General features: G+C 48.1%; 1 protein-coding gene across 1 annotated transcript; it reads left to right on the forward strand.

The window, feature by feature from the left end:
* The first annotated feature begins 9781 nt into the window (after positions 1-9781).
* On the forward strand, positions 9782-14357 carry MYL6B (myosin light chain 6B). Its single transcript, XM_066369746.1, has 8 exons — positions 9782-9923; positions 11186-11408; positions 12134-12161; positions 12377-12520; positions 12748-12921; positions 13848-13925; positions 14075-14112; positions 14257-14357. Exons 2-7 carry the CDS (start codon positions 11232-11234, stop codon positions 14101-14103), a joined length of 630 nt encoding a protein of 209 aa, XP_066225843.1. The 5' UTR covers positions 9782-9923; positions 11186-11231; the 3' UTR covers positions 14104-14112; positions 14257-14357.
* The last annotated feature ends 31 nt before the right edge of the window (positions 14358-14388 follow it).

Raw genomic sequence — 14388 nt, forward strand, 5'->3', positions numbered from 1 at the left:
AGAGAGAAAAGAAGGGAGAAAGAGAGAGAGACAGGAACATCCGTTCCTGTATGTGCCCTGACTGGGGATCAATCCAGCAACCTCTGTGCTTCAGGATGATGCTCTAACCAACCAAGCTGTATGGCCAGGGCTGTAAATTTTTTCTTTTTACCCTTTATAATTCTTTTTTTTTTTTAATTTTTAAAAAAATTTATTTATTCATTTTTAGAGAGGAGAGAGAGACAGAGAGGGAGAGAGAGGAGAGAGAGACAGAGAGAGAGAAGGGGGGGAGGAGCTGGAAGCATCAACTCCCATATGTGCCTTGACCAGGCAAGCCAGGGTTTCGAACCAGCAACCTCAGCATTCCAGGTCGACGCTTTATCCACTGCGCCACCACAGGTCAGGCCTAATTCTTTAACTTTGTTCACACAAAGCTCACTCTGGACTCCCCTAACATCTGGCTCATCTCCCAAGAGACCTCACTCACCTGGAACACCCTCCAGGAGAGACTGCGCCTTCTCCTAACCCTACATACTTACACTGTACTGGACAGTGGGGTAGCGTTCTCCTGCACCGCAGTGCTGCTTCCTCACAAGTATTCTCAGCAGTGCAAATTTCAGCTCCTTTAGAGGTAATGCCTATCTGATGAACTCTATCTTCTTTCTTGTGTGTGTGTGTGACAGAGAGAGAGACAGAGAGACAGAGAGTGGGACAGATAGGGTCAGACAAACAGGAAGAGAGATGAGCACCATCAATTCTTTGTTTCGGCTCCTTAGTTGTTCATTGATTGCTTTCTCATATGTGCCTTGACTGCTGGGCTACAGCCAAGCCAGTAACCCCTTGCTCAAGCCAGTGACCTTGGGCTTTAAGCTTGGGCTTCAAGCCAGTGACCTTTGGGCTCAAGCCAGTGACCTTTGGGCTCAAGCCTCATATTTCGAACCTGGGTCCTCTGTATCCCAGTCCGATGCTCTACCCACTGCACCACTGCCTGGTCAGGCAAACTCTATCTTCTTTCAACTCTGTCATTCACTAACTACATGAACACTCAATATTACTGAAGGGTGTAGCATCCTAAATAATGCTATAATCCTGGCATCTTCAATGTACATCGCAGGTCACTCAATAAGCATCATAGTTCCTCATTGCTGGTTTCATCCCTGATATCCTTTCCACTCCTCCTATTTTGGATGGACTTTAGTCTACCTCCAGTAGCACGGACATACTCTGAGTGATCACAAAGGTGGGCCATATCCCAAGCCTAAGCCAATCAGGGCATGATATTTCCCTGAATATCATGCCTGGCCATAGTGATTATATATATAATATTATATAATATATATTATTTATTTTAGATAGACAGAGAGGGAGGAAGGAAGAGAGAGAAACATCAATTTGTTTCTCCACTTATTTATGCATTCATTGGGTGATTCTTTTTTTTTTTTTTTACTTATTTATTTACAGAGACAGAGAGAGAGTCAGAGTGAGTGATAGACAGGGACAGATAGGAACGGAGAGATGAGAAGCATCAATCATTAGTTTTTCGTTGCGCATTGCAACACCTTAGTTGTTCATTGATTGCTTTCTCATATGTGCCTTGACCGCGGGCCTTCAGCAGACCGAGTAACCTCTTGCTTGAGCTAGCGACCTTGGGTCCAAGCTGGTGAGCTTTTGCTCAAACCAGATGAGCCTGCGCTCAAGTTGGCGACCTCGGGGTCTCGAACCTGGGTCCTCAGCATCCCAGTCCGACGCTCTATCCACTGTGCCACCGCCTGGTCAGGCCATTGGATGATTCTTGAATGTGCCCTGACTAGGGATCAAACCCACGACCTGACCTTGGCGTATCAGGATAACACTCTAACCAACTTAGCTACCGGTCAGTGCTGGTCACAGTGGTCATACGTTCCATTTTTCTAAGTTAGTCTAGTCAGAATGAAGTCTAGGAATTTATTCCAATGGTGAAGAGCAGCTCACTCACTTCCTCTTGTGGTATAAGAATGGCATAGCTGTGCAGCTAAGCCATATCTGGCTCCAGGAGGGGACCCAGGAAGGTGCTGACACATGGCACATGGAAAACAGTGGCAAGAGAATCAGAGGACAAATCCCCTTTGCTATGTCCTGAACTTCTGGATCAAAATGAACCTAAAATTCACGCGGCCTCTTGACTTTTCAGCTACATAAGCCAATAAATCCTCTGTATTGTTTAGCCAGTGTTAGTCAGATTTTTGCTATTTCAAATCCAAAGAGCCCTAAGGGACATTCTCCTCAAATCTAACAACCTTCACCTCACTACCTTTTCATCCATTCACTCCCATGGCCACTCATCTTTGTCTTCTTTTATATCCTTTGAAATATTAATCCCAAATGCACTCTTTTCTCCAACCATCACACTTCTTTCAGCCTCATTGAAACTCCAGCCTTTAGTGGATTTCCATATTCTCTCACTTTAATAGGCCACTGCTATACTCCTTCTGTATTTGTTGTGGACCACAAACGCTCTTTTACTCAGTCTCTCAGTTACCTCACCCCCATGTGCATTCATCATCTCTATTCCACAAACTGCCAACCCATTACCATCCGAGCTGCTTTTCTCTAGCTAATCGCCCAAGCGGCTGAGTACTGCTGGAGGAAGGAAATCACTACCATGTAGTTTGGTACCATTACAAATTCATGAACTCCCATTAGCAACCACCCAGAACACAGCTCAGCAAGTTCATGCAGAAAGCAGAGAGTAAGCACTTGGTAGATATGAAATGAGTATTGTGAATGAGTCCTGAGTAAGCTGTCTCCTGTCTTACACAGAACGTGCTTCAAACCCTTACTTTCTCAAGTCACCTCCTCATACTTTTTAGCAAATAAATCACCTCACCTTCTACTTTGGGTAAAAGAGTTCAATACATGAAAACCCTCTCAATCTCTTAATTTCCTAATCTGTCTACCTATCTCCCCATTGACTTATAAGTTTTCATCCTTGACTCTACCCCTTTACTCAGTCATTCATTCTACAGATATTTGAGTGCCCAGTACATGCCAGGTACTTTTTTTTTGTTGTTGTTGCTGTTTTGTGTGTGTGTGTGTGTGTGTGTGTGTGTGTGTGTGTGTGAGAGAGAGAGAGAGAGAGAAAGAGAGAGAGAGAGAGAGAGGAGAGAGATGAGAAGCATCAACTCATAGTTGTGGCACTTCAGTTGTTCATTGATTGCCTCTCACTTGTGCCTTGACTGGGGGGCTCCAGCAGAGCCAGTGACCCCTTGCTCAAACCAGTGACGTTGGGCCTCAAGCCAGCGACTCCATGCTCAAGCTGGTGAGCCAATGCTCAAGGTGATGACCTCCTGAGGTTTTGAAACTGGAACCTTAGCAACCCAGGTCAATGCTCTATCCACTGTGCCACCACCAGTCAGGCCAGGCACTGTGCTTTGGCCCTAGAAATAGTGTGTGTTGGTGGGGAAAGGGAGCAGAAACATAAAAGACAGAGGCAATAACATGAGCAGAGAGGACATAGGACACCTCTGAAGATCTGAAAGCTAGTAGGTATGGCTGGTATAGGCAAGGAGGTTTCAAAGTGTGATGGCTTTTATGGGCCAGTGTAAGGATTTAGTCTTTTTTCCCCCCATTGATTTGAGAAAGAGAGAAGCTTCAGCCTCAACTTGTCCCACTCAGTATTCCCCCTCATCTGTGCCCTGACTGGGGATTGAACCCACAACCTCAGTGCGCTGGATGACACAAGGATTTAGTTTTGTTTGTTTTTAATTTTTTTAATTTATTCATTTTAGAGAGGAGAGAGAGAGAGAGAGAGAGAGAGAGAGAGAGAGAGAGAGAGAAAGGGAGGGAAGGAGTGGGAGGAGCAGGAAGCATCAACTCCCATATATGCCTTGACCAGGCAAGCATGGAGCTTTGAATCAGCAACTTCAGCATTCCAGGTCGACGATTTATCCACTGCACCACAGGTCAGGCTTTAATGTTTGTTTTATTGACTTGAGAGTGAGTGGCATTGAGAGTGAGAGGCAGGGAGAGAGAGAGACAGGAATGTTGATCTGTTCCTGTATATGCCATGGGATTGAACCAGCAGCAACCTCTGGGCTTCAAGAGGATGCACGAACTGAGCTATCTGGCCAAAGCTAGGGATTTAGTCTATATGAGAATACAGGGATATTTATTTATTTATTTATTTATTTATTTATTTATTTATTGTGACAGAGACAGAGAGAGGGACAGATAGGGACAAACAGGAAGGGAGAAAGATGAGAAGCATCATCTCTTTGTTGAAGCACCTTAGTTGTTCATTGATTGCTTTCTCATATGTGCCTTGACCAGGGGGCTACAGAAGAGCAAGTGACCCCTTGCTCAAGCTGGTGAGCTGTGCTCAAAGCAGATAAACCCATGCACAAGCTGGCAGCTTCAGGGTTTCGAACCTGGGTCTTCCAGGCACCAGTCCAAAACTCTATCCACTGTGCCACCGCCTGGTCAGGCCACATAGAAGGATTTTAAGTTGGAAGATCAAGTGCACATTTTGAAAATATCACTCCGTTTATTAAAGCTTTGGTTACCTAGCCTGACCAGGCAATGGCGCAGTGGATAGAGTGTCGGACTAGGATGCAGAGGACCCAGGTTTGAGACCCCGAGGTCGCCAGCTTGAGCGTGGGCTCATCTGGTTTGAGCAAAAAGCTCACCAGCTTGGACCCAAGGTCGCTGGCTCAAGTAAGGGGTTACTTGATCTGCTGAAGACCCGTGGTCAAGGCACATGAGAAAACAATCAATGAACAACTAAGGTGTCACAACGAAAAAGTGATGATTGATGCTTCTCATCTCTCTCCGTTCCTGTATGTCTGTCCCTCTCTCTGACTCTCTCTCTCTGTAAAAAACAAACAAACAAACAAAAACCTTTGGTTAGTTCATTCTGTGTGTTCTCCAGTAGGATAAAAATATTTCAAATAGATTCCCAGGCTTTAACACAGATAGAGTCAGAATCTGTGGGGGCAGAATCTGGAAGTTTGTCTACTATAAAGCTCCCAGGATATTTTGAAAAACTAAATCTGAGAAGCACTAGTTTAGAACATTACAAAGAAACTAGCATTATATACCATAACACTTACTTTCTGGTTTTTTGTTTTTTTTTTTTTAATTTTTCTTTTATTAATTTTTAGAGAGGAGAGAGAGAGAGAGAGAGAGAAGGGGGAGGGAGGAGCAGGAAGCATCAACTCCCATATGTGCCTTGACCAGGCAAGCCCAGGGTTTTGAACCGGCGACCTCAGCGTTCCAGGTCGACGCTTTATCCACTGCGCCACCACAGGTCAGGCCTTTTTTTTTTTTTTTTTTTTTTTTTTTTTTTGTATTTTTCTGAAGCTGGAAACAGGGAGAGACAGTCAGACAGACTCCCGCATGCACCCGACTGGGACCCACCTGGCACGCCCACCAGGGGGCGACGCTCTGCCCCTCCGGGGCGTCGCTCTGCCGCAACCAGAGCCACTCTAGCGCCTGGGGCAGAGGCCAAGGAGCCATCCCCAGCGCCGGGGCCATCTTTGCTCCAATGGAGCCTTGCTGCAGGAGAGGAAGAGAGAGAGACAGAGAGGAAGGAGGGGAGGGGGTGGAGAAGCAAATGGGCGCTTCTCCTATGTGCCCTGGCCGGGAATCGAACCCCGGTCCCCTGCACGCCAGGCCGACGCTCTACCACTGAGCCAACTGGCCAGGGCCCACTTACTTTCTGTTTATATCATGCATCTGGTATGGGCCTATAAAAATGGGACTTGAAAGGACTTTATAAATTACCTTTTTTTTTTTTTTAAAGTAAGAGGAGGGGAGATAGAGAAAAAGACTTCTGCATGTGCCCCAACAAGGATCCACCTGTCTGGAGCTGATGCTCAAATCAACCAAGCTATCCTTGCCCCTGAGAAAGACGCTTGGACTAAGGGGCCCACCCTTGAAACAATTGAGACACTGGCTGTGAGAGGGGAAAAGAGAGAGAAGGGGGAAAGGGAGAGGAAGAGAAGCAGATGGTTGCTTCTCATGTGTGCCCTGACCTGGGATCAAACCTGGTATGTTTGTACCCCAGGCTGACATTCTAGCCACTGAGCCAACCGGCCAGGGCCCTCCCTCTTCTTTCTATTATGGGTTACCACCAGTACTACTTTCTGGTCAAAATGCCAGAGGACTGTAGACATCTTCTTAACACACTCCTATTTACTTAGGAAATAATATTCTCTCTTCCTAAATGATAATCCTTATTAACCTATTTGCTAGTGTTTAAAGGGCTAGTGAAGTTGTATAGGGTGAATGCACAATTATTCAAGCTACTGAAGATCTGTAGTGTTGTGTAATTCCAAATATTGGTCTATTGGGTTTTTTTTGTTTTTGTTTTTTAAATATTTTATTTATTGATTTTTTAGAGAGAGAGGAGTGAGAGAGACAGAGAGAGAGAGAGAAGAGGGAGGAGCAGGAAGCATCAACTCCCATATGTGCCTTGACCAGGCAAGCCCAAGGTTTCGAACTGGCGACCTCAGTATTCCAGGTCGACGCTTTATCCCACTGCGCCACCACAGGTCAGGCCTCTATTGGGTTTTTAATTTATATTTCTTTTTCTTTTAAAGATATGTCCTCTCTGCCCTGGCCGGAGAGCTTGGTTGGTTAGAACATTGTCCCGATGCACAGAGGTTGCCAATTTGATCCCTGGTTAGAACACATACAGGAACGGATTGATGTTCCTGTTAGTCTCTCTCTCTCTCTCTTCTTTCCTCTCCCTCTAAAAATCAATAAAATAAACATAAAAAAAGATATGTCAGCCTGACCAGGCGGTGGTGCAGTGGATAGAGCATCAGGCTGGGATGCGGAGGACCCAGGTTCAAGACCCCGAAGTCGTCAGCTTGAGCGCGGGCTCATCGGGTTTGAACAAGGCTCGCCAGCTTGAGCCCAAGGTCTCTGGCTTGAGCAAGGGGTCACTCGGTCTGCTGTAGCCCCCCGGTATAGGCACATATGAGAAAGCAATCAATGAACAACTAAGGAACTGCAACGAAGAATTGATGCTTCTCATCTCTCTCCCTTCCTGTCTGTCTATTCCTCTCTCTGACTCTCTCTGTTTCTGCCACACACAAAAAAAAAAAAAAAAGAAAGAAAAGAATTAAAAAAAAAAAGACATGTCCTTCCTAATTATTTTATGTTGAGACTAATGGTAGAATAAATATGCAATCCTTGATAGTATACAAGTCACATGCTAGACAGGGAAGGAAGAGAGGAGAGGTAGGTATTTGTCACAGAAAATCTACATATAAGATGTATAAATCACCTATGCCAGTTAACACCATGTTCAGTTCAGTTTGCAATATTTACGATTAACATAAGATAGGGATAGTACAGCCTGACCAGGTGGTGGCACAGTGGATAGAGCGTCGGACTGGGATGCGGAAGGACCCAGGTTTGAGACCCCTAGGTCGCCAGCTTGAGCGCGGGCTCATCTGGCTTGAGCAAAGAGCTCACCAGTTTGGACCCAAGGTCGCTGGCTCCAGCAGGGGGTTACTCGGTCTGCTGAAGGCACACGGTCAAGGCACATGTGAGAAAGCAATCAATGAACAACTAAGAAGTCGCAACGCGCAGCGAGAAACTGATGATTAATGCTTCTCATCTCTCTCCGTTCCTGTCTGTCTGTCCCTGTTTATCTCTGCCTCTGTAAAAAAAAAACAAAAAAAAACAAAAAAACAACAACAACAAAAAAAAGATAGGGATAGTACAGAAAATGAAGGCCAGTCCTCCAACCAGTATTTGCCAAGGGTCTTCATCTCTTCTTCTTCTTTTCTTTTTTTTGAGAGAGACAGACAGGAAGGGAGAGAAATGAGAAACATCAACTCATACTTGAGGCACCTTAAGTGTTCATTGATTGCTTTCTCATATGTGCCTTGACCTGGGGCTCCAGCTGAGCCAGTGACCCCTTGCTCAAGCCAGCGACCTTGGGCTTCAAGCCAGTGACCATGGAGTCATGTCACATGCTCAAGCTGGTGAGCCCGTGCTCAAATCAGTGACCTTGGAGTTTCAAACCTGGGTCCTCAACATCCCAGGCCAACACTCTGTCCACACTGTACCATCACCTGGTCAGGCCTTCATGTCTTCTTCTTGTACTAATTCTCTATAAAAGTAAAAAATGCTAGAAAGTTAGATGATGTTATAACTGCTTCTCCTTAACAAAGTGCCAGAAGAGTGCTAGAGATTGAGGAAAGGAAGAAGAGAAAAGAAAATCAGGTAAACCATATTTTCAAAATCACCTTCTGTGGAAGTGATGAAAGGCACAAAAAGGCATCTGTGATGTGGCCTATCCCCAAACATTCTTATAACCAAACACTTCTGAGAAATGTATTCCTTCTTGCTCTCCATCTATCTCTTTATGACTACCAATCCTCTATGGATGTAAAGTAGAGAAAACACCAACTAGCTCATATATTGGGAAGAGTAAAGGAAATCTATTTAACAAACATTTATATACCACTTACTCTATGCCAGGCCCATTCTGTTTTACAAATATTAACACATCGAATCCTCCCCACAGCCCTAATGAGGTAGGTACTATTAACCTGATTTTACAGATGGGGGAACACAGGCACAGCGAGATAACAAAACTTGGTAGATGTGTACAGTAAATACCTGCCAGAACCTAGATTCAAACCTAAGCAGGCTGGTCTGAGTCCATACTTTTTAGCATCCCCTGTGTTGCCTCTCTGAGATAATCTAGTCTCTCAGGCAGTACCAGCTTTGTGGAGGCCTCCAGGAATGGTTGCTAACTCCTCCTCACTGTCCTTATTTCTGTTATACAACCCATTACTAGTTTCCTTTTTAAAAATTTTTAATTGGTTTTTGAGGGGGAGGAGGGTAGAGAGAGAGAGAGAGTGCACAGATCTGCTCCTGTATGTGCTCTAACCAGGGATCCTATAGTAACCTCTGGGCTTCGCAAGGATGCTTTCACCGGATTGGGCCAGGGCGTGTTACAAGTTTTCTGAGAAGCTTTCTTCAACTAACAAACGTCACTTACTGCCCATAAAGTTAACTTATGCCTCACCTGACCTCTCTCCGTTGACTGCATGACCATGCAGCCCCAGCCTCCAGCAGGAGATGCTTGCCAGGGAATTGACTGATCCAGTGAGTGAAGGTGGGCCTGGCCGGGATGGCTCCCTCCCAGCACAGAGACTTTTGATAAATGTCAGAGGCAATGAGCTTTCCAACGCTAGGCAGAGGTGTCTCAGAGCAAAGGGCTGGAGAAGCTAGCCCTCAGTTCCAAGGAGACCTTTGTGTTCCGGACAGGGTGGCGGGCGCATACGCGGCTGCAGTATGGAGAAACTTCAACCGGGTGAGACTGGGGCAGGTGACAAGCTTAATTCCAAATCTTAAAATTTACTTCAACTACCAACTCATTTAAAAAAAACCTTTTTTTTTTTTTAAACTCTGGGGTTACTGTTCTAAGTCACACAGAAAGTCAATGGCCTCTGTTCTCTATTAAACCGTAAGCGGAAGCTAAAGAGACCGCACCACTCTCCCTGGGGCAGTAAGTGCTTCCTAAAAGCTGACCTCCAACCCGCCTGCTGCAGCTGCAGCTGCAGCCTTTCCCTTGGTTCTTTCTGAGTTCTCCACCAGGAAAATATCCCCCCACACACAAAACTTGGAACTCGGGGCTAAGCAAGGAAGATGTAAATCCTGAGGTGCCCCGCACAGTTTTAGGGTCAGGGGTGGGGTCTATAAATTGTGCATTGCTTTTCGGCTCCGGGACAAGAACCGCGCCTGAAAGAACCCGAGTCACTAACCGCAGCCACCGGTCGGAAGTCACCGCCCCAACATCCTCTCCGAGCCTGAGAGCCGCGTTTCCCGTGAGCTCGAGGGCGCGCGGGCACTACGACTCCCGGCATGCTGCGAGGCCAACGGCATTAACCCTTCGGGGCCCACGGCCGCCCCGCCTCCGTTCCTTACCTGGATCCCGCAGGGTGAGTTTTGTGGAGCTGGTAAGGGACTCTCCCCTTTGTGTGTGTGTGTGTGTGTGTGTGTGTGCGCGCGCGCGGTAGGTGATGTATATACTCCCGAGAAATGATTCCGATTTTTCTAAAATGGGACATTTTGCAAATAATGAGATTCAGACGCTTTAGTGGGAGACTCGGCATCTACTCTCTGAACCGCAGGGCCTAAATGGAATCACTACTGTCTTCCTCAGAATGCTCTACTTTAGGCCCAGAACGAAAGTAGCCAGCAATCCCTTCCCTCTCCCTAACGCCCCCGACTTCAGCCCTTCCCCTGCAGCCCCCAACAAAGTTTGTGACCTGGTGCCTGAGTCAAAATTTTTATTATTCCTCTGCTTTGGGGGGAGGTGAGTACTCATGGAGCTCATAGGACCTCCCACATCCTTTTGGATTAGAGATGTTAGAATTTAGGCCCTTTGTCTGCCAGAGCCTGCCCTTCCCCTCACCAGCCACCATGGAGATTTCAGCAGGCACCCTACCTTTGACGCGAATGACCAAGGGCTTGTGGAAAAAGGTTTCTTCTTTCAGAGTGTGGGTGGTGGGTGTTATACTGGTCATTGCCTCCATACCCACCCCTAAAACAACATGGCACAGGAAACAACGGTGGCTGGGGCCACAGTCCTTTTTCTATTACTATCCTTTCTCTATATTGTGCACACTTCCAGGTCTGGGCTGGGAGGTCTGGGCTGAGAGGGAAAAGGATGATGACTACAAGTATTGGGGATTATTATTAGGCTATAGGATCAATTACCCTGTTCCTTATCCATGGTCATAGAGGAGTGCAGAGGATGCTTGTTGTCACTGCTCCCAGATCCCACTTGAACTATTAAAGTTCACAAGGCCTCCCTCCTGCCTCAGCCTTTAAGAGTCTAAAGCTGCTAGAAAAAGGGGCTATTCTGAATCAAGGGGTTGAGAGTCTGGAATGCCTGGATCCCCTTCTTTGCCTCGTCCCTATCTCATTGTCACTAGCAAGCACCCTGTCTTCACTCCTAAGGTTCATCTCCCCATTCTGGGTAATCTCTGGCTTCCTTCCATTGCCCCCAAAGAGGCCATTGTTCTGGCCAGCCTTTGGGACTGGGTAGACAAAAGGGAGAAGACCTTGGGGCAGGATCTTGAATCATAGGAGGCCAGGCAGGCATATCTCTCCTCAATCTCACCCTCCCCACTGCCAGCTGGCTCCCTGCCTCTGCCCCCGCCCCTTGACATCCCAGACTCCCTGGCTATTTAAACAGAGATGGGTGCCCCCATCGGCACACTGTCCCTTGGCCACTGGACATCATGCCTCCCAAGAAGGATGTTCCTGTGAAGAAACCAGTGGGGCCTGCTATCTCCAAGCCTGCTACCAAGCCAGCAGCAGGGGCCCTTCCAGCCAAGACCAAGGCTGAGCCAGTGGCAGCTGTCCCTTCAGCTCCTGAGAAAACTCATGAGCCCCCCATCGATCTCTCCAAAGTGGCGGTGAGTCCTCAGAAAGTGAAAAAAGAATTTGGAGGGGGTGGTGCAAGGGTGGGATACAGCCTAGAGAATTGGGAGGTGTCTGGAAGGTAGGAATCAGCGAGCAGTGGAGTATATCGGGGGTTCCTCTGGGTTCCTCATTTGGAAGCATCCAGGCTTATGACTGCTGGTATCTTTGTTGTTCTCTCCTCTAACCTGTGAACACATTTGGGTGTATGTATACACACATACACACTCACTGACCCCCATGCTGGAGCCAGGGACTGTGAGATGGGGAACATCTGGGTCCCCAGGACAGTTTCAAGGTGAAGGGAAGGAGTTGCTGCCTGTGCCTGGCTGACTGTTCAGCTCTAAAGGCCACACATCTCTGAACTGCAGGAGGGAAGGCTGAAGAGGACAGACTTGTTAGACAATCGCAGCTGGGGGCCAGGGGTAAATTTAGCCTTTGTTCAGTCCCCAGTTATGTGAGGGATGCAGGGCTCAGGGCAATGGAGGGAGGGAAACAGGTGGCATGGGATTAACCCTGTTCCCAGGAAACCCTCCCCCCTGATAATTCCTCCTCTTGGGATTCTCCCAAGGTTCAGATCTGAGAATGGGACTGAGGTGGCTGGGCTTCTAGCGTGGTCCCTTTGGGCCCCTCCCCAGAAGTGGCTAGGAGTTGGCTGGGAGGAGTGCTACAGAGAGATTGAGTCCTGTCATTTCTCCTCACCTGCTCTTTTCTTCCACAGATTGAGTTTAACAAGGACCAGCTGGAAGGTGAGAAGTTGGTCCCCTGAGCCCACTGTCCAGACCCAAGCCCCTGGTCATAGTCTCTTTTTGTCCCTCTAACTCCAATCCTAACTTTGAAACCTTCCATTTCAGTCCTCTGTGTCCCCTGTTCTGCCTAGCTCTAGCTCATAGTTTCTGAACTTCTTTTCTGTCTGGGGGTGATGGGAACCCCTGGTCAATACTGACACCTCTTTATACTTCAGAGTTCAAGGAGGCCTTTGAGCTGTTTGACCGAGTAGGTGATGGCAAGATCCTGTACAGCCAGTGTGGGGACGTGATGAGGGCCCTGGGCCAGAACCCCACCAATGCTGAGGTGCTGAAGGTTCTGGGGAACCCCAAGAGTGATGGTGAGGGGACCCCTGGAACAATGAGGGTTTTCAGTTTGGTGGTGGAACTGAGGAATGATTGGTAAGGTGACAAAGGATGCTGGGGTGGGTCTCAGACTTCAGAAACTGTCAAGCCCTGGGGCAGAAACATCTTGAATGTTGAACCAATAAAATCCTTCATGGTTGGGATGGGAGCTGGGTCCTGGGTGACACCAAAGTGACCTCTCCTTCATCTCTCTAACTTTCAGAGCTAAAGTCCCGGCGTGTGGACTTCGAGACTTTCCTGCCCATGCTCCAGGCAGTGTCCAAGAATCGGGACCAAGGCACCTATGAGGACTATCTGGAGGGGCTTCGGGTGTTTGACAAAGAAGGGAATGGCAAAGTCATGGGAGCAGAGCTCAGACATGTCCTCACCACCCTGGGTGAGGCACAGAACAGAACTCCTGTGGAGCAGAAAGAGGGTGGACCAGCCTGGGCCCGTTGGCTCAGTGGTAGAGCGTCAGCCTAGCGTGCGGGAGTCCCCGGTTCGATTCCTGGCCAGGGCACACAGGAGAAGCACCCATCTGCTTCTCTACCCCTCCCCCTCTCCTTCCTCTCTGTCTCTCTCTTTCCCTCCCACAGTGAGGCTCCACTGGAGCAAAGTTGGCCCCGGGCGCTGAGGATGGCTCATACATGGCCTCTGCCTCAGGCGCTAGAATGGCTCTGGTTGCAGCAGAGCCACTGCCAGATGGGCAGAGCATCGCCCCCTGGTGGGCGTGCCAGGTGGATCCCTCCCGGTTGGGCACATGCGGGAGTCTGTCTGACTGCCTCCCCCTTCAGAAAACTTCAGAGAAATACAAAAAAAGAAAGAAAGAAAGAAAGAAAGAGGGCGGACCAAAAGATTGCCAAGTAGGAAGAGCCAGGGAGGGATTACTGTCCTGTAGGTCATGAGCAAGAGACTGAGAAGGTCAGAGTAATGGGAGGAGAATCTGAAGGGCTTCCTTCTCCTTCAGAGGCTAAAGAGAGCGGGAACACAGATGGCCCCTAAAGGGCAGAGGAAAGGGGATGAGGTGGGGACCTGAGTTTCTGTTTTGAAAGACATGCTGGTGCTCTGTGATCTGGTACTTTTAATTCTCTGGATTTTAGTTTCATTGTCAAAACTTTCACCTGGTGCTAATGCAGGTAAAATGGAAAGCAAGATGCAGAAACACATTCAAGACATTACCATTACAAGGATAGGATTCCTTTGGGGTTCTGTTGCTATGGGCAAATCTCCAGGGTGGGAGAGGAGGCGGTACCACCCAGAATAGCGGGGCCTGGTTGGTGAGGGAGGGAAGGCAGGAGCTAAAACGTTTTGTCTGGGGCTCAGGAGAGAGGATGACAGAAGAGGAGGTGGAGACGGTTCTGGCAGGACATGAGGACAGCAATGGCTGCATCAACTATGAAGGTGAAGGGGTGGAGGAGCAGAAGGGAAAGGGGAGAATGGGCGGCAGGAGGCTCCCGGTATGCGGGTGTGGGCACTCTGGGACCTGGATTATCTGAAGTCGGATGGATAGGGCCTGCTACTCACGTCCTTCTTGCCTCCTCTCTCTGCAGCCTTCTTGAAGCACATCCTAAGCATCTGAGCTCTGCGGGTAGGGCTCTCCCACTACGCTTTGAGAGACCAGTCTTTTTCCGGTCTCTTCGCCTGGGCAGGGGCAGAAAGGCTGGGGAATGTGTTTTCATGTTCTCCTGCGTGCGAGCGCCCGTGTTTGGTTACTTTTCATCTTTTTCTACAGATGCTGAGGGATCGGTCACTGAGTCCTCCGCAGGCGGAAGCACGTTCCTGCCATTAGGATGCCACCTATTGTTTCAAAATAAAGAACCAGTTCCTCCTTTGGCTTCCGACTGTTGCTTTCTCCAGAAGTAGG

The sequence above is a fragment of the Saccopteryx leptura genome, chromosome 2, assembly GCF_036850995.1.
Source record: "Saccopteryx leptura isolate mSacLep1 chromosome 2, mSacLep1_pri_phased_curated, whole genome shotgun sequence".
In the NCBI taxonomy this organism is placed as follows: Eukaryota; Metazoa; Chordata; class Mammalia; order Chiroptera; family Emballonuridae; genus Saccopteryx; species Saccopteryx leptura.

Excerpts from the sequence above, each read along its gene's own strand:
- MYL6B (XM_066369746.1), top strand. The coding sequence starts at position 11,232 with ATGCCTCCCAAGAAGGATGTTCCTGTGAAGAAACCAGTGGGGCCTGCT. Across the intron at positions 12,162-12,376 it reads TAACAAGGACCAGCTGGAAG|AGTTCAAGGAGGCCTTTGAG; the intron begins GTGAGAAGTTGG and ends TTTATACTTCAG. Across the intron at positions 13,926-14,074 it reads TGGCTGCATCAACTATGAAG|CCTTCTTGAAGCACATCCTA; the intron begins GTGAAGGGGTGG and ends CTCTCTCTGCAG.